We start from the raw sequence: 25,477 nt of genomic DNA on the forward strand, positions 1-25,477 counted from the left end.
GAAAAGAGACCTAAAGGGAGGTGAATTTTCTGCACTTCACTTGAACTGGTAACTGACAGTAGAGTAGACTGTGATAAGACTGTGATATAAATAATGTAATAACTAGAGAATCAACTAAAAGCTATGCATCTAAAAGCTCTAAATACACAAAAACACTATAGTTTCCTCATTTCAAAACTTCTTACAAAGTTATACTAATCAAGACACTGTGCTATTGGTGTAAGGATGGACATACAGATGAATGGAATAGAAAGAATCGAGAATCCAGAAATGGATTGTGACTTTTATCAGCAATTGATTTTCACCAAGACATTCCAACGGGGAAAGATGATTCAACAAATGATGCTAAGACAACTGGATATCCACATAAGAAGTAAATGAAGTCGGTCGCATTTATCACACCACATACAAAAATGAACTCAAAATGGATAAAATTCCTAAATATCAGAGCTAAAACTTTTAGAAGAAAAATAGATGTAAATCTTCCTGACCTTGGATTATACAACTATTCCTTAGATGTAACACCACAAGCACAGCAACAAAAGAAAAAAAAAAGAAAGAAAGAAACTGAATATCATCAAAATTAAAAATTTTTGTGCTTCAGGGGTGCCTGGTTGGCTCAGTCAGTGGAGCGTGCGACTCTTGGTCTCTGGTCATGAGTTCGAGGCCCATATTGGGTGTAGAGATTATGTAAATCAACAACAACAAGCAAACAAACTAAAAAAAGACTTTGAGGGGGCGATTGGCAGAGCCATCTGAGGCTTTATTTGGGAAAAGACACTTGAATTGGCTTTTAGTTGGGGTCATGGGCAAGAGGGGTACCCAGGGCAGTGGACTTCTCCTAAGGATAGGCTGAGGATGGGCTGAGTATTAGGTGGGCCTCCTGTTCCCGACGCTGCCCTGCATGGCTCCTTCCCCCCGCAGGCTGGTTGTTCACTTGGATAGGACATCAGACGACTCGGACATCAGCTTCCCATCACAGATCTCAATCTTCTATACCACCACAGCCTTGGAGGAACTGACACGGCTGAGGGAAGTGGAGCCCCTGCCAGGACCGAAGCTGGACTGGAAGGTACTCAGGCCATAGCGGAGACCAGGGCTCGTGAGGCTCCCATAGGCTGAGCCCAGCCCACCTGAGTAGCCGCTGGTGGTCTTAGTGTGGATACTCATGGTCTGCATCCCAGACTCCAGCCTGCTCTCCTCACCTTCTAGCAGCTTGTGGCAGATGGTGATCCCAATGTTCAGAGCCAGCTTGATGTTCATGAGCTCCTGGTACTCCCGCAGCTGCTGGGCCATGTCCTGCTTGGCTTGCTGCAGGGAGGCTTCTAGCTCGGCCACCTTAGCATGGGCATCCTTAACGGCCAGCTCCCCACGCTGCTCAGCATCAGCTATGGTGGCTTCCAGGAAAGCCCTCTGGTTTTTGAGGCCCTTGATCTCAGCATGGAGTTGGCTGATGTTCTGGTTCACCTCGGAAATCTCCGTCTTCGTGTGACGGAGGTCATCTCCGTGCTTCCCAGCCAATGTCTGCAACTCCTCATACTTGATCTGGTACATGGTCTCAGCCTCGGCCCGGCTGCGGTTGGCAATTTCCTTGTACTGGGCCTTAACCTCAACCATGATGCCATCCAGGTCCGGGGAGTGGCTGTCGTCCACGGGCAGCACCACAGACGTGTCCCAGAATTACAGCTGCCTTAAGAAGTTGATCTCGTCGGTCAGCCCTTCCAAGTGGGACTCCAGCTCCACCTTGTTCACGTAAGCTTCATCCACACCCTTCTCGGTGAGGACAAATTCGTTCTCCATGTCTGCACATTCTTTGATCTCCTCCTCATACTTATTCTTGAAGTCCTCCACCAGGCTCTGCATGTTGCCAACCTCCACCTCCAGCTTCAACTTCTCCTGGCCCAGGGTGTCCAGCTGCCGCTGAAGGTTGTTGATGTAACTCTCGAACATCTTGTCGAGGTTGCTCCGAGCAGTGTTCTGCTGCTCTAGGAGGCTCCACTTGGTCTCCAGAATCTTGTTCTGCTGCTCCAGATGCTGCACCTTGTCGACGAAGGAGGCAAACTTGTTGTTGACGCTCTTAATCTGTTCCTTCTCCTGGGTACACACAGCCTGGATGTTGGGGTCCACCTCCAGCTTAAGGGGGTTCAGCAGGCTCTGGTTCACTGAGACAGCCGTGATGCCCCCCCATACCCCCCAGCCCTGCTGTAGCCCCCAATCACACTCATGCTGCTGCCCAGGCCACCCCTGAAGCTGCTTCCCCTGCCCACCTGGGACAGGGCAGAGCTGATGTGGGAGTCAGGTGCATTAGTGAAGGGGTGGCTGCTGAGGGCCCGGGGGTCGGAGGTGGACACCTTGTAAGACTTCTGGGTCACCCTGCTGGACATGGTGGAGGCTGGAGTGGAGGCGAGTAGGCTGAACCTGACTGAGGTTCGAGAAAGAGCTGAGAAGTTGCTTCTAAGGGTCTAAAAAAGACTTTTTGTGCATCAAAAGGACACAATCAGGAAAATGAAAAGATGACTCACAGAATTGGAGAATTTTTTGCAAATAATATACCTGACAAAGGATTTGTATCTGGAATATAAAAAGAACTATTGCAACTCAATGACAAAAAGACAACCTGATTTAAAAGGAATCTGAATAGGGGCACCTGGGTGGCTCAGTTGGCTAAGCGTCCGACTTCGGCTCAGGTCACGATCTCACTGTCCGTGGGTTCGAGCCCCGCGTCGGGTTCTGTGCTGACGGCTCAGAGCCTGGAGCCTGCTTCCGATTCTGTGTCTCCCTCTCTCTCTGCCCCTCCCCCGTTCATGCTCTGTCTCTCTCTGTCTCAAAAATAAATAAATGTTAAAAAAAAAAAATTAAAAAAAAAAAAAAAGGAATCTGAATAGATATTTCTCCAAAGAAGATATACAATGGCTTCTAAGCCATGAAAAGATGCTCAACATCATTAGCTATCAAGGAAATATACACAAATTCTTAAGCAGATATTAACAATAGAATTCAGCAATCTATGAAAGTAATTATATACCATGGCCAAATGAGGTTTATTCTAGGGATACAGTCTGGTTCAGAATTTGAAAGTCCATCAGTGTAATACACCATGTTAACAGGGTAAAGAAAAATCATATGAATATAACATCCAATGCAGAAAAAAAACATTTGAAAAAATTGAACATTTATTCTTGATAAAAACTCTCAGAAAAGTAGGACTAGAGGAGAACTTCCTTAACTTGATAAAGAGCATCCACAAAAAATCTACAGTGAACGTTATACTTAATGGTGAAAGACTGAATGCTTTCCTACTAAGACTGGGAACAGAGAAAGTATGTGTGCTTTCATTGTTACAGCATTCCAACTGGTCTTAAGGGTCCTTTTGCTTCCAGCTTATGCACTCCTTGCTTGCTGACCAAAGTCCCATGGTCTGTAGCAGAACTAACATAGTCTCCTTGAGATTTTCAGACCACTGCCTTAAGCAGTGAAGGACCCATCTTTCTCAGAAGATAAGATCTGACTACGTTCGAAAACAGTCGCCACTGGTGTCAGCAAATCTGTTCAGGGTCATGTTGACAAAGGACAAACCCAACCACCTGGGCACCAGCTTCTGCTGCACATAGCCCCCCTCCCTTTTCCCATAACAACTTCTTCTCCTTCTTCTCCCCCTCCCCCTCCTCCTTCATCTTTCTTGTTTTAGAGAGAGACAGAGCATGAGCAGCAGAGAGAATCAGAGGGAAAGAGAGAGAATCCCAAGCAGGCTTCACGCTCAGAGTGAGGTCTGATGCAGGGCTTGATCCCATGACCGTGAGATCACAACCAGAGCCAAAATCAAGAGTCATTTGCTCAACTGATTGAGCCACTCAGGCGCCCCACCCCCATGACTACTCCCTTAAAACCTTCCATCTTCCCTGGTTGCTGGCTTCCTGAATAAAGCAACCTTTCCTTTCACAGGGATCACTTGCCTCCCAAGTATTGATTGAGTGGCAAGCAGCAGAACCTGTTCTCTATCTGGTAACATCACCAGACCTATTAAACAAAGTGCCAGGAATTGTAGCCTGCTCTATAAGTCAAGAAAAGGAAATAAAAGACATTCATATCAGAAAAGTAGAAATGCTCTGTATACGGAGTGTATTAATGTCAATATTCTGGTTTGTGATATCATACTGAAGTTTTACAACATGTTACCCTTGGGGGAACTGAGTAAAGGATACAGGAATATCTTTGCATTATTTCTTCCAACTGAAAGTTAACAATCATCTCAAAATGTTTAACTTTAAAAAAAAGTATGGATTGGGCCCAAGTTCCTTTTATTTATTTATATTTTATTTTAAAAGTATTTTTTTTAACGTTTTATTTATTTTTTTTGAGACAGAGAGAGACAGAGCATGAACGGGGGAGGGGCAGAGAGAGAGGGAGACACAGAATCGGAAGCAGGCTCCAGGCTCTGAGCCATCAGCCCAGAGCCCGACGCGGGGCTCGAACTCACGGACCGTGAGATCGTGACCTGAGCTGAAGTCGGCCGCTTAACCGACTGAGCCACCCAGGCGCCCCTTAAAAGTATTTTTAAATGTTTATTTATTTTGAGAGAGTGAGAGCGAGCATGAGTGGGAGGGGGTAGAGTGAGAAGAGAGAGAGAATCTTAAGTAGGCTCCACGATGTCAGTGCAGAGCCCATCGTGGGGCTTGATCTCACCAACCGTAAGATCATGACCTGAGCCAAAGCCAAGAGTTGGTTGCTTAACCAACTGAGCCACCAGGGTACCCTCTTTTATTTTTATATGCTTTGCATTCTTAGCATTGCAGGAAAAGATAAACACATTAATATTATTTGTTAGACTATGAATTCTCCTATTCCACTGGCCCTAGAGGGACCATATTTTTTTTTTAGAGCATGAGTTTTTCCTTTCAACAAAAACAATTCATTCACCAGGCATGATGAATTGTTCAACAAGGATTCTGAGTCTCTGAGCTTGGGGAGGCTTTGTTTTACATAGCTGATGTCAGATATCCAATCAGCTGCTAGGGTTCTCCAGGAAAAGAAGTACAAAATGCAAGAAATTGCCTCAAGGCCGCTACAGCTGGCAGGTGAATTGGGAGGGAGTGATAATGGTCAATAATCCTGGCAAGAAACTTTTTCCATAGGATCTATTGGTTCCTGGAATGTTTTCAGTTGAGAGGTGGGCAGAGGGACAAATAATGATAGACTGTGCAGTCCTGCTGGAGGGATTTGGGTAGTAGAGCACCCAGGCTGAGGATTATTTGCTTCCCTTTTAAAAAGGTAATTTTGGGGGGCGCCTGGGTGGCTCAGTCGGTTGGTCGTCCGACTTCGGCTCAGGTCATGATCTCGCGGGTCCATGAGTTCGAGCCCCGCGACGGGCTCTGTGCTGACGGCTCGGAGCCTGGAGCCTGTTTCGGATTCTGTGTCTCCCTCTCTCTCTGACCTTCTCCCATTCATGCTCTGTCTCTCTCTGCCTCAAAAATGAATAAACGTTAAAAAAAAAAAAAGGTAATTTTGGGGGCACCTGGGTGGCTCAGTCGGTTGAGCGTCTGACCACTCTGCTCCTGAGTTGGAGCCCTGCATGGGACTCTATGCTGACAGCTCAGAGCCTGGAGCCTGCTTCGGATTCTGTGTCTCCCTCTCTTTCTGCCCCCTCCCCACTCATGTTCTCTCTGTCTGTCTCTCTCAGGAATAAACTTTTTTTTAAAAGGTAATTTGGGGGAACTTCTAGGGAAAATTGAACTTATTACAAGGTATACATAGGAATACACGAATTTTGTTGGTTATTTTAAAAATTTAACATTTATATAGTTGACCATGCTTAAACTATCTCTGGAATCAGGCAACAATTGTATTATGTGCACGTATTAGGTGCATACATTACCTATTCACAAATATGAATAGCTGGCCAGATTTCCTATAAGCCTGTCTCAGAGAGTATTTTACCAGGATTTTGCTCTACGATTTAAGTCCAAAAAACTGCCATCTTTTCATCTTTGCCACCGGTTCTACAGGTGTCCCCCAGCATATTGGTTACACTTTTAAATGCACGAACGAAATAGAGTGGAAATAGCAACTAGATTGAGAGGAAGAACACTTGGGTTCTAGTCCTGAGTCTCACTAAGTAGTTGTGGCTGTGGGCAAGCTTTTTCAACTATTTTCCTGGGCTTCAGTTCCTTACGTGTTGGGTAAACATTTGCCTATTGGTTAGCCAGGGAGAGATTAAGAGGAGCACCAAGATAGACGGTGACGCGGCGCCCCCTTCTCAGTTCTTTAGCACAAAGCAGCAGACCGCGGTGGTTCTAAGGGTCCGTGACGTTCTTGAGACTATTTACCACTCCTCAGTCCGATTCCTGGAGTGGAGTTAGTTGGTGCTCAACCAATAAAGAATGACCGTGTGAAGGAAGTGAACGAGAAATGGGCCAGGGGCTGCGCAATTATCTGGCGAATTCCTGCCAAAAATTACAAACATGCCGCCTTTTCCCTTATGTTTCAAAGCAATTGCCGGAGTGTGAACCTTGTATAGTTCGGAGGCGAAACCTTTCAGTGGCTGACCGCAGGGCAGAAAGAGAGAGAGTACGGAGCTAGCTCTCCCACCCGTCGCTGCGCGTGCGCGCGCTCGCCCCGCCCCTCACCACGCGCCAGCCCCGCCCCTCGTCACGCGCGCCCCTCTCGCAGCGCGCGCCTCCGGCCGCTGCGAGCCGGGCTAGCAGCGCGCGGTCTTCGCGTCTCTCCCCGCTGGCTACCGCGGCGCCGCGCGGGTGGGTGGGATCGTGGCGGAGCTCCCGGCGCCGGGGCAGGGGCGGGAGAGCGCCATGGCGGCGGCTGTGGCGGCGGCATCCGGTCCCCGCGCCGCGGCGAGTTGAGGGGCCGCCTCTTCACGACTGAGGAGGCCACAGCTGCCCGCCTGCCTTCCACGCGGGCCGCGGCTCCGGCATGGCCGGGATCATTAAGAAGCAGATCCTGAAGCACCTGTCCCGGTGAGAGCGCCAGCGCCGGCCCCCAGCCGTCCCGGGGCCCTTCCTAACCCCCTTCGACCCTCCTCCCGTACCCCCTGCTTCGGGCCGGTCTCCCTCTCTTGAGCCCGAGCCGGGACTCCATGGCGGCCCTCGCCTCAACTCGAGCTGGACAGCCTCCGGCCCGCTCCGCTGGCCCCGACCGTTGTCACCACTCTTCTTCCCTCGCCCTGGGCCCTCCAGTGCTGGGCGCTCCTGCCCTCGGGGGGGACTCCAGGCTCTCCCCTCCACTCTCGCAGCCTCCGTATCCCTCCTGGCCGGCCGCCCCCGCACTCAGTTCCCACACAGCCGAACAGGTCACCCCGTCCTCGCTTGCACGTCCCCCAGACACTCAGACCGTCCCCTCCGAGGCCCCCAGGGATGCCACCCTTTCCTGTCCGACCCTGCCTTTTCCTCTCCCCTTTGGTTCCTCTGCCCGCCTCCTTACCGGCCCCACCAACCCTTCCACCGCTTCCTCTCTCTCTCCTTCCTGGTACCAGGTCCAGACTAGACCCTTTATTCTCCGGCCTCTTCTAAATAACCGTGACCCCTAGTCCTTCATAATGCACTTTCCGCTCGGATTTCCAACTCCGACACTGGTTTCTTCCTTCCTAGAAGCTCCCAGCTCCTCCACTTCTTTGGCTGACCCTGTTGCATCACCCCTGGAAAGGATATAATCCTTGCACCCGGGGCCATTCCCTTGATCTCTTTTCTCCCTCCTTTGCTTCTCTTCTCATTACACAAACTAAATGGATAAAGGTGATGAGAGTTGGGCATAAAGTTTCAACAACCTTCCCTTTAAGATGTGGAGGATTTTTGACAGCCTGTGAAATGAACTAACAAAGTCCACTTCTTTGCAGCCATTTATTAAGCAATGTTATGTCCCTCAGTAATTTGGGGGGGAGGAGGCTGGTGTCCGGCAAAACAGTTTCCAGTAACTGAGTAACTGCTGACTCCTGTGTTACCGTTGCAGGTTGTCAGAACCAGTATGCGCAAAAATTGGAAGCCTTTCACTTAGTTTTCGCTTCTTATTCCAAGGCAGGATTTGGGAATGCCTTAATACTTTTAACCAGCCTTTGTATCTCAAGGGGAGACTGATTCAACCCTTGTCCACACTGATCAGTGGTTTTCAGGAGGTGGGATTAGGGGGGTGTCGCTAGTCAACAGGGGGCACAGGGGCCTTGGACCAATGTACCTTTCCTGGTCTTTTCACTGGATTGATGAGTGGTATGGTGAGAAGCTTTTGCTGCCGCTGCATCCCCCTTTCTGGCTGATACTCTGGCTTATTTACTGTTCTTTGATTTTAGACTTTGGTAATTAGATTCAGATACATCTGTTAGTTAATCACCATGTTGTAAAAGTAAAAGCAGATTGGAGGCTGGGACTGGAAAGTGCCTTTGGACCCTTTACTCAGATTAGTTTTCTAATATATTATTTTTCAGGTAGCATTCATCTGGGGTGTTCCATGAGTTTGGTGGTTCTGTATAAAGATTTAAAAGTAGGACTAATGGGGGCGCCTGGCTGGCTCAATGGATAGAGGATCTGACTCTTGATCTCAGGGTCCTGAGTCACTTAAAAAAAAGGTAGGACTAGGGGCACTGGGTGGTTCAGTCTGTTGAGGGTCCTACTTTGGCTCAGGTCATGATCTCGTGGTTCATGAGTTCGAGCCTCGCATCGGGCTCTGTGCTGACAGCTCAGAGCCTGGAGCCTGCTTCAAATCCTGTGTCTCCCTCTCTTTCTGCCCCTCCCCCACTGGTGCGCGCGCGCGCGCTCTCTCTCTCTCTCTCTCTCTCAAAAATAAACATTAAAAAGGTAGGACTAATGAATGTGAGTGGTACAGAAAATTTAACTAAAGGAAAACTATTCATTTAAATAAACATAGAATCAGAGAATTTTAGGATTTAGAGATGATCTCACCCAACATAGCCCCGTGTTTAAGAGCCCAGGCTCTTTCTGGTTTACTTTCTTCAACTGTAAAATGAAGACAATAATAGTATCTAACTCAAAGGGTTATTGTGAGGGTTACATGAATAAATATATGTAGACTTAGCACAGTGCCTAGCACATAGTAAGTGCTCAGTTAAACATGGGCTGTAGTTATTTTGGGGGCCATGACTTGGGTGACAATTTGATATAAGCCATAGACTTCTCCAGAAAAATACACATATGCAAACAGGTAATCTTTATATAAATTCTGGCGGAGAGTTATTAACCCCCAAAGCACATGCCTGAATCTTTCAAGGGATCCTGGAACTAGGTGAATAACCCCTGACTAGTTAGTTTCACTCTCCTCATTTTATGGCTGAGGAAACTAAAGCCCAGAGAGGATAAGCAACTTGCCCAAGTTGCAATGGAAGGTAAAGCAATGGACTAGAATCCAGCTTAGTGCACACATATTCTGTGTACTCTCTATGAATATAAAGTTTTTAAAGAAAAAATTTAATACTATACACTGACCTATTCAGTGGATCCTTGGAGATGAACAAAGTATCTCTTTTAGATGAAGTAGGAGTAGGTATGACAGACATTGGGAGAAATTTCTGGCTTCCTCAGTGTTGTGCGGTTGATAGGGAAGAGGAAGAGGTTATTTGGGTCTGCAATATCAGGGCTCCAGGAAAAGGTGGTAGGACATGGATCTATTTGAGGGACAGATCAGACTCCTTGGGCCTTTGGCCTAATCATGTATGACATTTGTGTCTTTGTATGGTCTCTACGATACCTGCAGAGGCTGGCCCGCCTGGAGGGAAGCCACAGCTTCTGTGGCTTGCCATATCTCATGGAGAAAGAGAAGAGAAGGTATACTGAGTTACCTCAGTATGTTAAATAAATATTTGTAGGTGTTTAATAATTACTTGTGGATGATGACAGTGCCACTTGACCTGGAGGAGAGTGTCTTAACAGCAGGAAGGATATTTCAGTGACTCTCTCTCATGTTTAATTTTGGTCATGAAGTATAAGATATTAAAGTGTTTTGTTAGAATGCATCCTTCTTATCAGTAGAGTATTTTGGTAAACAAGATTTGAGAGAAGTGGTCATCAAGATGTTTTTGTTAAGTGCCAGCTCTAGGCCTGGCCCTGATCTGGTCACTGGGGATTCAGCAGGGAAGAAATGTAAATATCTTTTAAGGGCTTTAGCCTATGGTTTGGATGACTGCTGTGTAATACAAATAGTTTCAATATGCAGTATTCATTTAAATTGACCCAGGAGGAGACCTTTACTTAGAAACAAAAGTAATCATTAAAAAAAATCCAAAATTGATTTTTCACTAAATTAGATTATTTTTGTTTTAGCTCACCGTAGCTAATGTCCTTTTGTAAGAAATGTGATTGATTGTCAAGTAAGTCAAGGGACTGTGGCTCATGGAAAGAGCATGGGACTCTGGAGTCAGAGAAGCCTGATTCACCTTCCAGCTCTGCCCTTTTGAATGGGTCAGCCTTTCTGAGCCTTAGTTTTCTTATCTGTAAAAGATGAGAATAATGAAGAATACTAAGTACCTAGCACATTGTTTTGAAGATTGGGGATAAAGTATTTATTACAGGGCCCAGCATATAAGTAGGGTTTAATAAAGAGTAGCTATTATAACATGACCAGAGAAGTTAGGAATACCTCCATAGTATGGGTGACAGCAACCCACTTGACTGGCTCTTTTAGAAACTTACCAGAAGTCTTAATTATTTACTCTAAATAGCTGCAAGAAATGTGACCCCGAGTGACAGAGAGACGGCTGATAGGCATGATAGATATTTTAAAAACAAGTATTAATGAAATCCAGAGGCATACAAGATTTCAGAGTCCTCTTGGAGAATAAGAGACCCTACTGTGAGCTCAGCCCTCTTAGTTCGTGATCAGTGCCTCCCCTTGTTATTACTCATCATCCTGAGGAGATCATTGTGGCCAACCCCCAGTGGACAGTGGGGAGCTGCAGGCTCAGAGAAACTGACTGCTGGCCCAGGGTCTGTTTAGGTGAAGATTTATAGGAGTAGTTTTAACTTCCAGGTCATGCCCCTTTTTACTAAACTTTACTTATTATTGCTTTCATTTCCTAAATAATTATTTTGCTCATTTTCTTTTTTTTTTTTCGCATGTGCACAGAGCAAGTGGGAAAGGGGCAGAGGGTGAAGTGACAGAATCTTAAGCAGGCTCCACACCCAGTGTGGAGCCCGATACATGGCTGAGACAAAAGTAATCACGATGAGTGGGACGCCTGGGTGGCTCAGTCGGTTAAGCCTCTGACTTCAGCTCAGGTCATGATCTCACAGTTCGTGAGATTGAGCCCCACGTCGGGCTCTGTGCTAACAGCTCAGAGCCTGGAGCCTGCTTCAGATTCTGTGTCTCCCTTTCTCTCTGCCCCTCCCCCACTCGTATTCTGTCTGTCTCTCTGTCTCTCAAAAATAAACATTAAAAAAAAAAATTAAAAAGTAATCATGACTGTGAGATCCTGACCTGAGCCCAAATCAGGAGTCAGACACTTAACCAACTGAGCCAGTCAGGTGCCCTGTGCATTTTCTAGTAATAGTCAAATCTTATATGTCTTTGTTTCCCTTCTTCATTTTCTTGTGTTGCTTCAGAATAAAGCATTTTTTTTTTTTTTTACTTAGCAAATACTTAATGATAATAACCAACTGTATAAATAAGCACTTTACAAGTCTTATAATGATGTAATTCTCAAACTAACCCTATGTGGTAGTTATTAGGCCTATTTTATAGATGAAGAAATGAGGCACAGGGAGGTTAAGGAACTTGCCCAAAATCATAACTAGTAAGTGATGGAACTGAGATTCAAATGTAGGCGTTCTGATTCTCTTTACTGTTAGGCTACTATAAGCTTCCCATCTTCTGAATATTTCAAATTGAGTATACTCTTGTCATCAGCATCCATATGAAGAAACAATATTACCAGCACCTAAGAAGCCCCCTTGTGTCTTCTGTCATTATCTCTACCAAAGAGTAACCACTGTCCTGATTTCTAACAATATAGATTCTACCTGTTTTTGTATTTTATATAAATGGGATCATATAATATATATGCTTCTCTGTCTGGCTTCTTTAGCTCAATGTTATTTTGTGAGATTAATCAAATTGTAGACTCTGCATTTTCATTGCTGTGTGGCATTCTATTATGTGAATATACCTCAATTTATTGATATGTTTTACTATTGATGGACATTTGGTTAGCTTCCCAGTTTGGGCTATAATGAACAGTGCTGGTAGAAACATTCTAGTATATGTCTTTTGGTGAGCAAATGTACACATATCTATTGGGTATATGCATAAGAGTGGAATTTCTGGGTTGTGGGATATGCATATGATAAATTTTAATAGATGTTTTTAAACAGTTTTGCAAAGTGGCTGTACCAATTTCCATTTCCACTGGAAGTGTTTGAGAGTTGTGGATGGTCTGCATCTTTGCCAACACTTGGTATTTTTCGTCTTTTTCATTTTAGCCATTTTGGTGGATATGTTTTGAAAAAAAATTTTTTTTTTACACTTCATTGTGGTAAACCAGATAGCTACTTTATATTTGCCTCTGTTTAGTTTTTAAATGCTGATCTATTTGTAAATTTTAGTCACAAGCAAATGTCAGAACATCGAAAACATAAGATCTTTTTGGAGAAATGTTCAAATTAGGCAGGTTAAATAAAAATAATTAGGGTAATTTATAACTACCACCCCATAAAATTTCTTACTTGGAATGGTGTCTTGTGTCTTAAAATGTAGCATTTAAAAGTAATAAAAATTTCAAAGCCATACGGTTGTATGTATCTGACACACAATAGCTTAATGTATGGTTCACAAATCATGAAATGACCTGCTTTGAAAAATTGATTGAGACGCACGTCAGTGTAGCAGAAAGAACCAGGACTTGGGATTCCAGAAGGTGGCCGCACATTTTGACTCTGCTGCTTATAAGCTGTGTGTTCAGCAAGTCTTTCAGCTTCTTGAAGCTCAGTTTCCTTATCTGTGAAATGGGAGACAGTGATGCACAGTGTGGTTTTGAGGATTAGAAGTAATTTATAAAAATGCCTGGTTCTGAAAAAGTATTCAATAAATAGTGACTATTACTATTTATCTAGAAGTTGAGCAATCTCAAGAGAGATTGCTATTAGTTTCTTTCTTTCTTTCTTTCTTTCTTTCTTTTCTTTCTTTCTTTTTTTTTTTTAAGTTTATTTATTTTGAGAGAGCATGCAAGTAGGACAGGGGCAGAGAGAGAGAAAGAGAGAATATCCCAGGCAGGCTCTACACTGTCAGTTCAGAGCCTAGCTCGGGGCTTGAATCCACAAACCGTGAGATCTTGACCTGATCCGAAATCAAGAGTCAGATGCTTGACTGACTGAGCCCAACATCTTTAAGGTTGTGGCTAACATATCTAAGGGATTAGACATTTGGGGGGCACCTGGGTGGCTCAGTTGGTTAAACGTCCAGCTTCAGATGCTCTTTGTATCAGTGCTTAAGGAGAGGAGAGAACAGGGGCTATTCCTGTCTATCGCTTTTTGTTTTTTTTTGTTTTGTTCTGTTTTGTTTTGTTTTTTAATATCAAGGCATACTACGAAGAAGAAACTTTGACCTCAGCATGGATGAAATAGCAGAAATATATACATGGAGTTGGGTCCAGTGAATTTACTTATACATAATCTAAGAACATAGCACAATCATATATTGTATTCTTAGAGTGAAAAAAATCAGAGGTCATTTAGATCTCACCTAATATAGAACCTGTTTGGATAATAAATCTGTAAGTATGGCTTTAATCATTGAAAGAAAAAAAAAGATTCTTTTCATCACAGCTCAATTCTCTACACACACTGGAGTGTGTCTTCCTTGATGGCAGGGATAGTGGTCCATTGTCTGCCTTGAAAACCAGAGAGTTTGAAGATGCTTTGAGTGGGTGCAGAAGATGTGTGGAATGGGAATGCATGGCTAGAATTCAGGGAACCTTAAACTTAGGGAGTAGGGATAGTGGTGGGGGGAGACAAAGGGTCAAGGAAATCCAGTATTGTTAAGAGACCTTTTATCATTGTGTGATGAGGCAAGTACTTGCTACTGATGTTGACTTATCAGTGTCAGATACTGTAGAACATTTTCCAGTATTTATAAGCAGTAGAATCAATCAGTATCTATATAGTAAAGCAGAAAACAAGTATAAAATATTATAGGTTAGAATTTAGGTAAAGGGTATGTAGTTTGTACCTTCTTGCTACGAACATAAGGACTAGATGTATCATAAATATTTGTTGGATTGACATTGTTTTATTTGCCTACAGCAATGATCATTTTACATATATACTGAATCTGTATAGTCCATTGGTCATGTGTAGCTTGGATGTTAGCCCATTGTTTAAGAAAATTAGAACAGTGGTGCATCTAGGTGGCTCAGTCAGTTAAGTATTTGACTCTTGGTTTTGGCTCAGGTCATGATCTCACAGTTTGTGAGTTTGAGCCCTTCATTGAGCTCCGTGCTGTCAGTGTGGAGCCTGCTTGGGATTCTCTCTCTATTCTTCTCTCTCTGGCCCTCCCTGCTTGTGCACTCCGTCTCTTCTTTATAGTTAAATAAATAAATAAACTTTAAAAAAAGAGGGGTGCCTGGGTGGCTCAGTCAGTTAAGCGTCCGACTTTGGCTCAGGTCATGATCTCGCGGTTCATGGTTCGAGCCCCACATTGGGCTCTGTGCTGACAGCTCTGAGCCTGGAGCCTGCTTTGGATTCTGTGTCTCCCTCTCTCTCTGCCCCCCCTCCCCCACTCATGCTCTGTCTTCCTCTCAAAAATAAATGAACATTAAAAAAATTAAAAAAAAATTGGAACATTGATGGTGAGAGGTTAGTATATGTAAGTCTCTGACTTATGGAATGATATATTCTCAAATTTTATTTCTAAGTTTGGAATTGGGAGTGTGTAGTTTAGTAGAAATATTGTATTGAGTGTTGAATAGGTTCTCAGGTTAGCCCACAAAACCCATAGTGGGTTAACTACATATAAACTCAGTAGATGGGAGTTTTGGTTGTTAAGGAACCATTTGAAGGAGGAGTGGAGATGAAATAGAAGAAAAAAGTTTTTTCTCTCCCAATCCTTGGAGTAAAATCTTTTGGGTCATTGAGATCGCAGCAAGGACTTTTTATGGTTGTGATTTAGGAGTGTGACCAGCATTTAGCGGGCTAGAGATGCTGAGATCATGCAGAATTATGTCACACAAAGAAGCATTGTCCTTTGTCCTTTTGAATTTTGAGTATTTGTTAGACGTTTACATAGGTGAGTTGCCCGTTTATATAAACATAGAGTCTAACTCTGTTGTAATAAACACAAAATATTGTACAACTTTAAACTACAGTGAATGTTCTAGATTGCACCTACCATGGGGGGAGATTTTTTTTTTTTTTTTATGTTTATTCACTTTTGAGAGAAAAAGAGAGACACAGCATGAGCTGGGGAGGGGCAGAGAGAGAGGGAGACACAGAGTCCGAAGCAGGCTCCAGGCTCCAGGCTCCAAGCTGTCAGCACAGAGCCTGATGCAGGACTCCAACTCACGAACCGTGAGATCATGACCTGAGCCAAAGTCAGATGCTTAACAGACTGAGCCACCCAGGTACTCCGGGAAGATTGTTTCAAACTTTACCAAGTGTTTGTCATTATTTTAGAAAATGTTGTCACTCTTGGCAGTGCCACTCATGGAATTGAGTCTGTCAGGGTTGAGAATCGCTAACTTAGACTAAATTCTGAAACAGCTGAAGTTTGCTCTTGATACGCTCTCTCTTCTCTTGATGTCTCTTTCCCACCTCCTCATGCACCCCATTGCTCTAATTCTGCCCTCAGCCCTCCACTACCATACCGCCCTCCCAAGCCTGCATGCCTTTCTTCTCTCACTTTTGCACCAAAATTCCCAGTTCTTTAGGATATGTGATTTCAGCTAAGTCAGGGGTGAATGTAGAGAACGTATTTTGAAGAAGGAATGCTACTCTAATTAGACCAATTCTAATTCAGAAAATGTCCCACAGGGTCAGCTTCCCTAAGTTCCTCTTATTTTCATAGCTTTTGAATCCACAAATACTCTTAAAAGTTCCCAATTTGTTTTTTATTTTCCAAAAATGGTTTCCATGGCAGTGGGGGAGGAGCAGGGGTCTGGGCAGCTGTTTGTGGTATGTGTGTGTCTTTGGAGAGTTGGAGAGTTCTAAAATCTAGAAAATCCAGAAAAGGATAGGCTAAGTTCATTGAAGCTGAGTGCCTCCAGCTCTCTGGTCTAGTGCTTTCCCGGGCAGAGCTGAAAACATACATTTCTCTTTTCTTAGATAAATCTGTTTTCCTTTTCTTCTCCTCTTTCCTTCTTTCTCTCTCTCTCTGAAATCTGTGTGTTTTTTAAATTCATGTTAAAGAAAGGGCTGCAGTTCAGGAATACAGTTTATTTGAGACAATGTCTTAACAGAGGTTGATTTCTCTCATTGAGAAACTGTCTTAACAGAGGCAATGTATTTTTCCTGAACCTCAGCAGAGTCCTTCCTCTCTCCCTTCCTTTCAAATGGAGCTGACTTGTGGCTCCTTAGTCCTCTGAGCCCGTAAACCTCTGAGAGGTTCTTCAGTTTCTTTGAGGAAGATTTGCTGCAAGATAGTTGGATGGTCAGGTGCAGGTGGTGGTTCACTCTTTCTCAGATACGGAGCTAGCCTTCACCTCAGCTAATCCCAGGCCCCGGGCTGCCTTTGAGGACTCTGTTTCTGAGACCATTTATCCATTAATTCTATCAGGAAACTTGTATTGACCACCTGAATTGTGTGCCAAGCGCCAGCAACTCCAAAAACTTGAGACAGACATCCCTTTCAAGGACTCAACTGCATCCAGTGAAAAACAGGCCTGTAAACAATAAGCTCAGCAAGGCATTAAGAAGTTATCTGTGGAGCCTGAGGGGCACAGATAGTCAGGGGCAGAGAGGTGATGCCAGGCAGAGGGAGCTGCATGAGCAATGGTACTGAACTGAGAAACCAGTAGGGTGCCTTTAAGAGACTGCATATGATTCTGTGTCCCTGGAATGTAGGGTTTGAGGGTGGAACATAGATAGAGATGATACTGGGAAGATAGAGGCTAGATCATAGATGTCTGTATACTACACCAACACATCTAGGTAGGGCTCAGCTTATTCTCTATTGCCATTGATCCAGGTCTGAGGCAACAAACTTCTCCAGACCTTTACACCTCTGTTGACTTTGTTAAAAGTCAGAGAGATGGCATAGTGTAGTTGAGGCTGCAGGTTCTTGAGCCATACTGCTTGATTCTGAATCCTAGCTTGCTGTGATCTTGGGCAAGTTACTTAACCTTTCTATACTTGTTCTCTCTTCTGTCAAATGGAGATAATCGTTGTCCTTTATATCATGGGGTCATTGACAGAAATCAATTAATTAAAACAGAGTGCTTATTAGGACAGTGCCTGGAAGAAAGTAAGCAATTATTAAATGTTAGCTATTATTTTAAAAATAATTTTTATTCTCAGAGAAATATCCTTCTTTTTCATTTTTCCTGATATATATATTTTTATTCTAAAGGCTTCTAGACAGAGCTTATATTTAAATTTTTAAAAAATTTTTAAGTAGGCTTCAGGCCCAGTACAGGGCTTGAACTTAAAACTGTGAGATTATGACCGTGAGATCAACACCTGAGCTGAGATTAAGAGTCAGTCACTTGGGGCACCTGGGTGGCTCAGTTGATTAAGTATCTGACACTTGGTTTCAGCTTCAGGTCATCATCTCATGGTTCGTGAGTTGGAACCCCTTGCTGGGCTCCACTCTGACAATGAGGAGCCTGCTTGGGATTCTGTCTCTCCCTCTCTCTCTGCCCCTCTCCCACTCCCTCTCTCTCTTTCTCTCTCTCTCTCTCTCTCTCTCTCTCTCAATAAATAAATCATCTTAAAATTAAAAAGGAAAAAGTCACTTAACTGAGCCACCCAGGTGCCCCTTTTAGACACAGCTTTTAGAATATACTTATTTTTCTCTCTCTCCTTTTAAAAAACCTTGTACTTTCTACTTGTCTCTAATGGGAAGGGTGTGCCTTCTACCTTAACTTCACAGATAAGTTTATTTCCGTGTTTACATACGACACTCTTAAACCTGGTTTAACATATCCAGTTAATCAGAGTATTATAGTTGGCTTACAGTGTGTGATAGAATGTGGTTGGATTGTTGGATATACCCTTTAGTTCATTCCATCTCTTTGGCAATTATCATTTATTTGCTTTGTATTATAATCAATAAAAATTAATTGAGCATTCTTGTCCTAGACTTTGTGCCAGACACAGATGGAAATGACACAATGTTAGCTTTAGAGGAACACATAGTCCTTAGGGTTAGAGACCTTTGTTTTTGTTGTTGTTTTAAATTTTTTTTAATGTTTATTTTTGAGAGAGAGAGAGAGAGAAAAAAAATGTGAATGGGGGAGGGGCAAAGAGAGGGAGACAGAATCTGAAGCTGGCTCTGTACTGTCAGCACAAAGCTTGATGTGGGGCTTGAACCCGTGAACCATGAGACCATGACCTGAGCTGAAGTCAGACACTCAACCCCACTGAACCACGCAGGTGCCTGCCCTAAGACATTTTTTTTTTTAATGTTTTGTTTTTGAGAGAGAGAGAGAGAGAAAGCACCAGTGGGGAGGGGCAGAGAGAGAGAGAGAGAGAGAGAGAGAGAGAGAGAGAGACAGAATCCCGGGCAGGGTGCAGGCTCCAAGCTGTCAGCACAGAGCCCAACACAGGACTCAAACCCATGAATTGCAAGATCATGACCTGAGCTGAAGTCGGACACCCAACAGACTGAGCCACCCAGGTGCCCCCCAAGACCTTTGTTTTTATTTTAAGCTCTTCTTTGTTTCCTCCACAGCTACTTACATGGTTTGAACCAATTTATACTAGTCAGTGAATATGCTATCTTAGGTATTTGTTCGTTGAATGATCTCTGTGGGGGAAACTACTCAGAGGTTTGCCAGGGGTTTTCTTTCACCATCAGATGTGAAACATAGCTCATTTTGAGCAGTCTGTGCTTTTTAAAGTAAACATACATGTTAGCCAAAATTATGGCCAATTCTGTTAAAAAATTAAGGACAGCTTTGTGTATGGAATCTTTTTTCCTCAGTTTCCTCCTTGAGTGTTTTTCAAAACTCAGATAATTTATGTGCCACACTTCTCTAAATAATTGTTTGAGGCTATACCATGGAGAAATCTCTGTTCACATTTCAGTAGTGAATAACCAACAATATCTGTTAGTAGAATAGGCCTCTTCTGAGCATTAGCAATGGGCAGTTTCACTTTGGCTAATCCAAGAGCCTGTGTGTAAGTCTTAAAATTAGAAATATAATATTCAGATTTCATTAATTCTAAGACTTGGGACATGAGGTGTAATATCTTCAAGACTGGTATGGGGAAAGAATCTGGGACCTAATCACTATGGGAACTGAATGGTTAAAGAATTGAGAGGGAAGAGAGCAGCTATTTCTGAGTTACAGTTGATGAGGAGCCCCCACTATCTTAGTTCTAATTCTAGAATGACCAATAAAAGGTTATGTAGAAAAGACATTGGCTAAGAAATTGCAGCCATAATTCCAGGTGGTACTCAAATACATTAGCAGTAAGATGAGGAGGAGTCCATATGTAACATGCCTTACATGCCTGGATCCTTGCTAGTGGGCCACATTGCAAGTATTCAGTTCTAGAAGAAGACTGGTTTGGGTCACCTGCTGGCTCAGTCAGTAGAGTATGCAACTCTTGATCTCGGGGTTGTGAGTTCGAGCCTCAAGTTGGGTGTAGAGATTACTTTAAAAAAATAAAACCTTTAAACAATAAGAAGAAGATGAAGAAGGCTGGCTCAAACCAGACAGGGTATTAGGGCTTCAGCTAAATAGGCTAGGTTTTAGCAAGGCTTCCAGCTTAGGGAAGGGAATTAGAATGTTCATCAGGGCAACTGTTGAGCATTAAGGAAAGAGAACTCTCCAGAATCTCCAGAATATTAACTGGTCTAGTATTGGGATGGGAAGGTAGGGTAAATGGGAGGGCTTCAGTTCATTGACTACATAGCTACCATGGATGTTCAGAATTTTGTATAATTGGTTACAATTATTGAGAGTGTAAATCAATATCATGTCTATGGGGGGAAATTTGTCAGTATCTGTCAAAATGTAAAATGTATAATTCCACTTTTATGAATTCATCCTATAGAAGGAATCAAACAAGTGAGAAAAACCTATAAGGCTATTTAATGAGAGTAATGTAAAAGAGTAATCAATAGGGATTTATTAAATAAATTATAATGCTCCATACAGAAGTGTTGCTTGTGAGTAGTCTCCAATTGTTAAAAAGAAATTTGACAGTATAAAATGCCTAAGATATATTGTTCATTGAAAATAAAAGCAAGTTTTAGAAGAGTATATATGGGATAATTCTATTTTATACATCTATCTATCTTACAGCCATAATTCCAGGTGGTACTCAAATATGTTAACAGTCAATTAGATGAGGAGTCCATATGTAACATGCCTGGATCCTTGCTAGTGGGCCAGATTGCAAGTATTCAGTCCTAGAAGACTGACTTGGGTCACCTGGTGAGCTTAGTCAGTGTGTGTGTGTGTGTGTGTGTGTGTGTGTGTGTGTGTATTAGAAACTTATTTTTTCCTTTTATACCTTTTCCTTTTTTCTTTATATTTTTTATATTTCAATTTTTTATGATAAGCAATCACTAAGAGGATGATTTATCTATTACCATTTATCACACTGTTTTGAGAGGGCACATTTGTGCACATCTGGTCATATGTGTTTTTGGTAACTCAAATCATGGTTGCCTTTTGGGGAGGATATAATACCAATGAGATCTAGTATAAAAGGTTTCTTCTAATGCTATAACAGTATCTTATGTTGACTTAGCTTTTTCTCAGATAACAATTATGAACTCTGGACAGTATATTAAAAAAAACCATACAACTATTTAAACACATTGGAAAGTGACCAAATCAGGCAGAAATTGACAGAAAATTTGAAAGATGGGAACTGTACTGGGTAGGTTTCTCATAAATCTTTTTTGCCTGAGGATACTCCCCAGTTTGCATGGTGGGCGGTGGCTAGAACTCAAGCAAAAATCTACGGTTTTACTAGCTTGGGGAGTCAGAGAATAGAGTTCAGGACTATAAGAGGGGCTGGGAAATGAGGGGAGAAATCTCAGAAAGGAGGGAGCAACAGAAGAGGGAGCCCTACAGTCTGCTTTTAAATTCTGTCCAAATCCTTGACATGCATGGGGAAAGGTTTCATGAAGCCTAGGAAAGGCAATAGTTAGCTGAAAGTATTGAGCTGAGATTTAGCTGCTGCCTCTTATGGGGGTGACAGAGTTTGGAGTATGAATCTAGACAAGTGAATTTCCCACTAGAACAAAATTCACTCTTCAGAGGAAGATTGACAGGATTTAGAATCTCAATAATGTTCAGTATACAATAATAAATGACTAGATGTGCAATGAAGGAAAATGTGACTCGTTGAGAATAGCAGTCAATAGAAATTGACCCCAAGATGACTCAGATGTTGAAATTATCAGACAAGGACATTAAACAAACTTGGTAATAATAAGTGAACAGATGGAGAATCTCAGCAGAGAAGTGGGAACTATAAAAAGAACCAAATGTAAAATCTAGAACTTAAAAGTACAATACCTGAAATGAAAAATTAATTGGATATGCTTAACAGCAGATTGGAGATGGCTAAAGAAAGGGTCGGTGAACTTGAAAATAGACAGGAATTATCCACTCTGAAGAAAAGAGAAAAAAGATTGAAAAACAAAAACAGCCTCAGGGACTGTGAGACAGTATTAATATGTTTGTATTTGGAGTCCTAGAAGGCAAGGAGAGAGAAGACATGTGGCAGATTGTATTTTCCGAAGATGGCTGCAACAATATCTGCCATCATACATGTTCTTTTCTTGGCCAATAGAATCGGGTTGGAAGTGACATCCAAGCTACACAGAGTAACCACGTGTAGGTGCTTCAGTTAACAGTCCTTGCTGAGCTGGTCTTTGAGACATTCCAGTCCAGGAGCCAACCATGTGAGTGAAGAAGCCACTCACTTCTAGGTGATCCCAGCTCCCAGCCATTCATGGCATCCCAGATGAAGCCCCAGGATTCTTGAATCAGAGTAAAGCTTTCCCAGTTATCCCTTGAATGAATTTCTGATGCATAAATCTGTGAGCTTAATAAGATGCTTACTGTTTTATGGCACTAGGTGGGGAGTCGTTTATGCTGCAGTAGATAATTAAAACAAGACAAAAATATTTGCAGAAATAATAGCTGACAGGTAAACAAAAGACAACCCAATTTAAAAACAAGCGAAGGTTCTGTATAGACATTTCTTTAAGGAAGATGCATAAATGGCCACAAACACATGAGATACTCAACATTATCAGCCATCAAGGAAATGCAGATCAAAATCACAATGGCTACAAGGATGACTGTAATTAAAAAGCTAATTACAGTGTTGGTGAAAATGTGGAGAAATAATAACAAATGTTGGTGAGGATGTGGAACAATAAGAACTCTCAAACACTGCTGGTAGGACTGTAAAATGGTGCAGCCACTTTGGAAAACAGTCTGGCACCTCCTCAAGAAGTATCAGAGTTAACCATTTTACACAGCAATTCCATTCCTACTTGTATACCCAACAAATAAAAGCGTATGTCCACACAAAAACTTGTACTTGCATGTTCATAGTGGTATTATTCACAATGTCTCAAAAGGGGAAACAACCCAAATGTCCCATCAACTGATGAATGATAAATGATGATAAACAATAATGATAAAACATTATATAGATGGTGTATCTGTATAATGGAATATTTTTGACCATAAAGAGGAAAGAAGTGCTGATTCCTGTTACAACATGGATGAACTTTGAAAATATGCTAAGTGAAAGAAGCTAGTCACAAGAGACCACATCTTGTGTAATTCCATTTATGTTAAATGTCCAGAATAGGCAAATCTATAGAGACAAAATAGATAATGGTTACCAGGTTAGGGGAAATAAGGAGAGTGGAGATGATAGCTGAAGGGTACAGGTGTTTTTGGAAGAGGGTAATGAAAATGTTCTAAAATGGATTAAGCTTATGATTGCACAACTCTGTGAGTATACTAAAAACCATTCAATTAATTTTTTTAAATGTTTATTTATTTCTGAAAGAGAGAGCAGGGAAAGGACAGACAGAGGGAGACACAGAATCTGAAGCAGGCTGCAGGCTCCAAGCTGTCAGCACAGAGCCCGACGTGGGGCTCAAACCCATGAGTCATGAGATCATGACCTGAGCCGAAGTCAGACGTTTAACCAACTGAGCCACCCAGGCGCCCCCAGTCAATTGTACATTTTAAATGAATGTGTCTATGGTATGTGAATTCTATTTCAATAGAGCTGTTATTAAAAAAGTGGCTAAAAGTTTCAAGTTTGGTGAAAAACAGATTTATAAAATCCAAGAATCTCAGTCAATCCTAAGTAGGATAGATATAAAGAAAATCACTCCAGGCACATCACAGTCATGTTGCTGAAAATTAAAGATAAAGAGAAAATGAGAGCAGCCAGAGGAAAATGACTTCTCACATAAAGGAGAACAATGATAGAAATTAATGGCTGACTTCCCATCAATAACAGCAGTGGCAAGAATACAATGGACTGATATCTTTAAATGCTGAAAGAAGTTCTCAACCTAAAATTACATATCCAGCTTAAATGTTTTTTAAAAGTGGAAAGTAAAGGCATTTTTAGACTAAGGAAAACAGAATCCTAGCAGTACTATAAGAGATACTGAAGAAAGTTCTTCAGGTTGAAGAGAAATGATACCAGATGGAAATTTGGATCTATAAGAAAGAGTGAAGAACACTGCAAATGTAGATGTTCAAGACTATTTCTGTAATAGACAAGACTGTCTTATGGGTCTGTACCATATGTATGGTAGTCCTCCCTTATCCACAGTTTTGCTTTCCATGGTTTCAGTTACCTGTGGTCAACTGCAGTCCATAGCAGATGATCCTCCTTCTGACATATCATCAGAAGGTCAGTAGTAAGCTGATGCTGTGTCTTAGTACCTACATCAGTCACCTCACTTCAACTCATCAGGTAGGCATTTTATCATTTTATATAAACACAAGAAGAAGAAGGGTGAGTACAGTAAAATGAGCTATTTTGAGAGAAACCACATACACATAATTTTTATTGCAGTATATTATAATTGTTCTATTTTATTATTAGTTGTTAATCTCTTACTTGCCTAATTTATAAACTTTGTCATAATTATGTTTTAATAGAAAAAAAAGGTAGTATATATAGGATTCAGTACTGTCTGCAATTTCAGATATTGACTGGGGACATATCCCTCGTGGATAAAGGGGGACTGTTGTATATGTAATATATATGACAACTATGGTCCACAAGGTGAAGGACAGTAAATGAACTATTTTGTTGCAAAAGTTCTTAAATTTTTACTTAAAGTAGTATAATATTAACTGTAAGTAGATTGTGATAAGTTTACATTGTGTGTCCCTAGAGTAGTCACACATAGGTAAGGAGGTTTAGCTAAAAATCCCATAAAATTACAATGAAATACTAAAGATAATTAGGTTAACCTAAAAAGAAGGCAGGGAAGGAGGAATAGAGGAACAAAAACCAGATGAAACAAATTGAATGCTAAACCAAAATCAACCAATATCGATAATTACATTAAGTGTAAATGGATTGACCACTCCAAATTAACAGTACAGGTTGTCAGACTGGATAAAAAAGGGATAGACACAAATAGATTGAAAGTTAGAGGATGAAAAAAGGTACACCGTGTGAACAGTAAGCACAAGAATGCTGGAGTGGCTATATTATCATCAGACAAAATAGACTTCAAGACAAAGATTACTACTAGAGATAAGAGGGGTGCCTGGGTAGCTCAGTCGGTTGAGTGTCCACCTCTTGATTTTGGCACAGGTCATGATCCCAGGGTCATGGAATCGAGCCCTGTATTGGGCTCACGCTGAATGTGGAGTCTGCTTAAGATCTTTATCTCTCCCTGCCCCCTCCCCCTTCCCTTCTTGCCCTTCCCCTGCTCAATCTCTCTCTCTCTCAAATAAAAAAAAAATTACAGAGATAAACATTTCATAGTAAAAGGATAATTTCATCAGAAAGACACAATCATTTCATCAGAAAAACTGGCTCAGTTAAGTGTCAACTCTTGATTTCAGCTTAGGTCATGATCTCACAGTTCGTGAGATTGAGCCCTGTGTTGGCTTGGAGCCTGCTTGGGATTCACTCTCTCCTTCTCTCTCTGCCCCTCCTCTTTTCTCTCTGTGTCTCTCTCTCTCTGTCAAAATAAATAAACTCAAAAAAAAAAAAAAAGACACAATCATTAATGTATATGAACCTAATAAAATAGCTTCAATACACATGAAGCAAAACCAAAGCTGAAAAAGGCAAATCCACAATTATAGTTGGATTCAAAAAAATTTTTTTAAAAATCTTTATTCATTTTT

At 42.1% G+C, this 25,477-nt stretch overlaps 1 protein-coding gene and 1 pseudogene across 1 annotated transcript in view; one reads left to right on the forward strand and one right to left on the reverse strand.

Moving 5' to 3' along the window:
* Positions 1-796: 796 nt before the first annotated feature.
* On the reverse strand, positions 797-2,399 carry LOC102949502 (annotated as a pseudogene).
* Positions 2,400-6,716: 4,317 nt separating this feature from the next.
* UHRF1BP1 (UHRF1 binding protein 1) overlaps positions 6,717-25,477 on the forward strand; it is a 59,833-nt gene continuing 41,072 nt past the window's right edge. The window contains exon 1 of the mRNA XM_042986158.1: positions 6,717-6,968. Within this exon, the coding sequence (XP_042842092.1) occupies positions 6,925-6,968 (44 nt within the window). The 5' untranslated portion in view covers positions 6,717-6,924. The remainder of the gene's footprint in view (positions 6,969-25,477) is intronic.

This window comes from Panthera tigris, chromosome B2 (genome assembly GCF_018350195.1).
Source record: "Panthera tigris isolate Pti1 chromosome B2, P.tigris_Pti1_mat1.1, whole genome shotgun sequence".
Taxonomy (NCBI): Eukaryota; Metazoa; Chordata; class Mammalia; order Carnivora; family Felidae; genus Panthera; species Panthera tigris.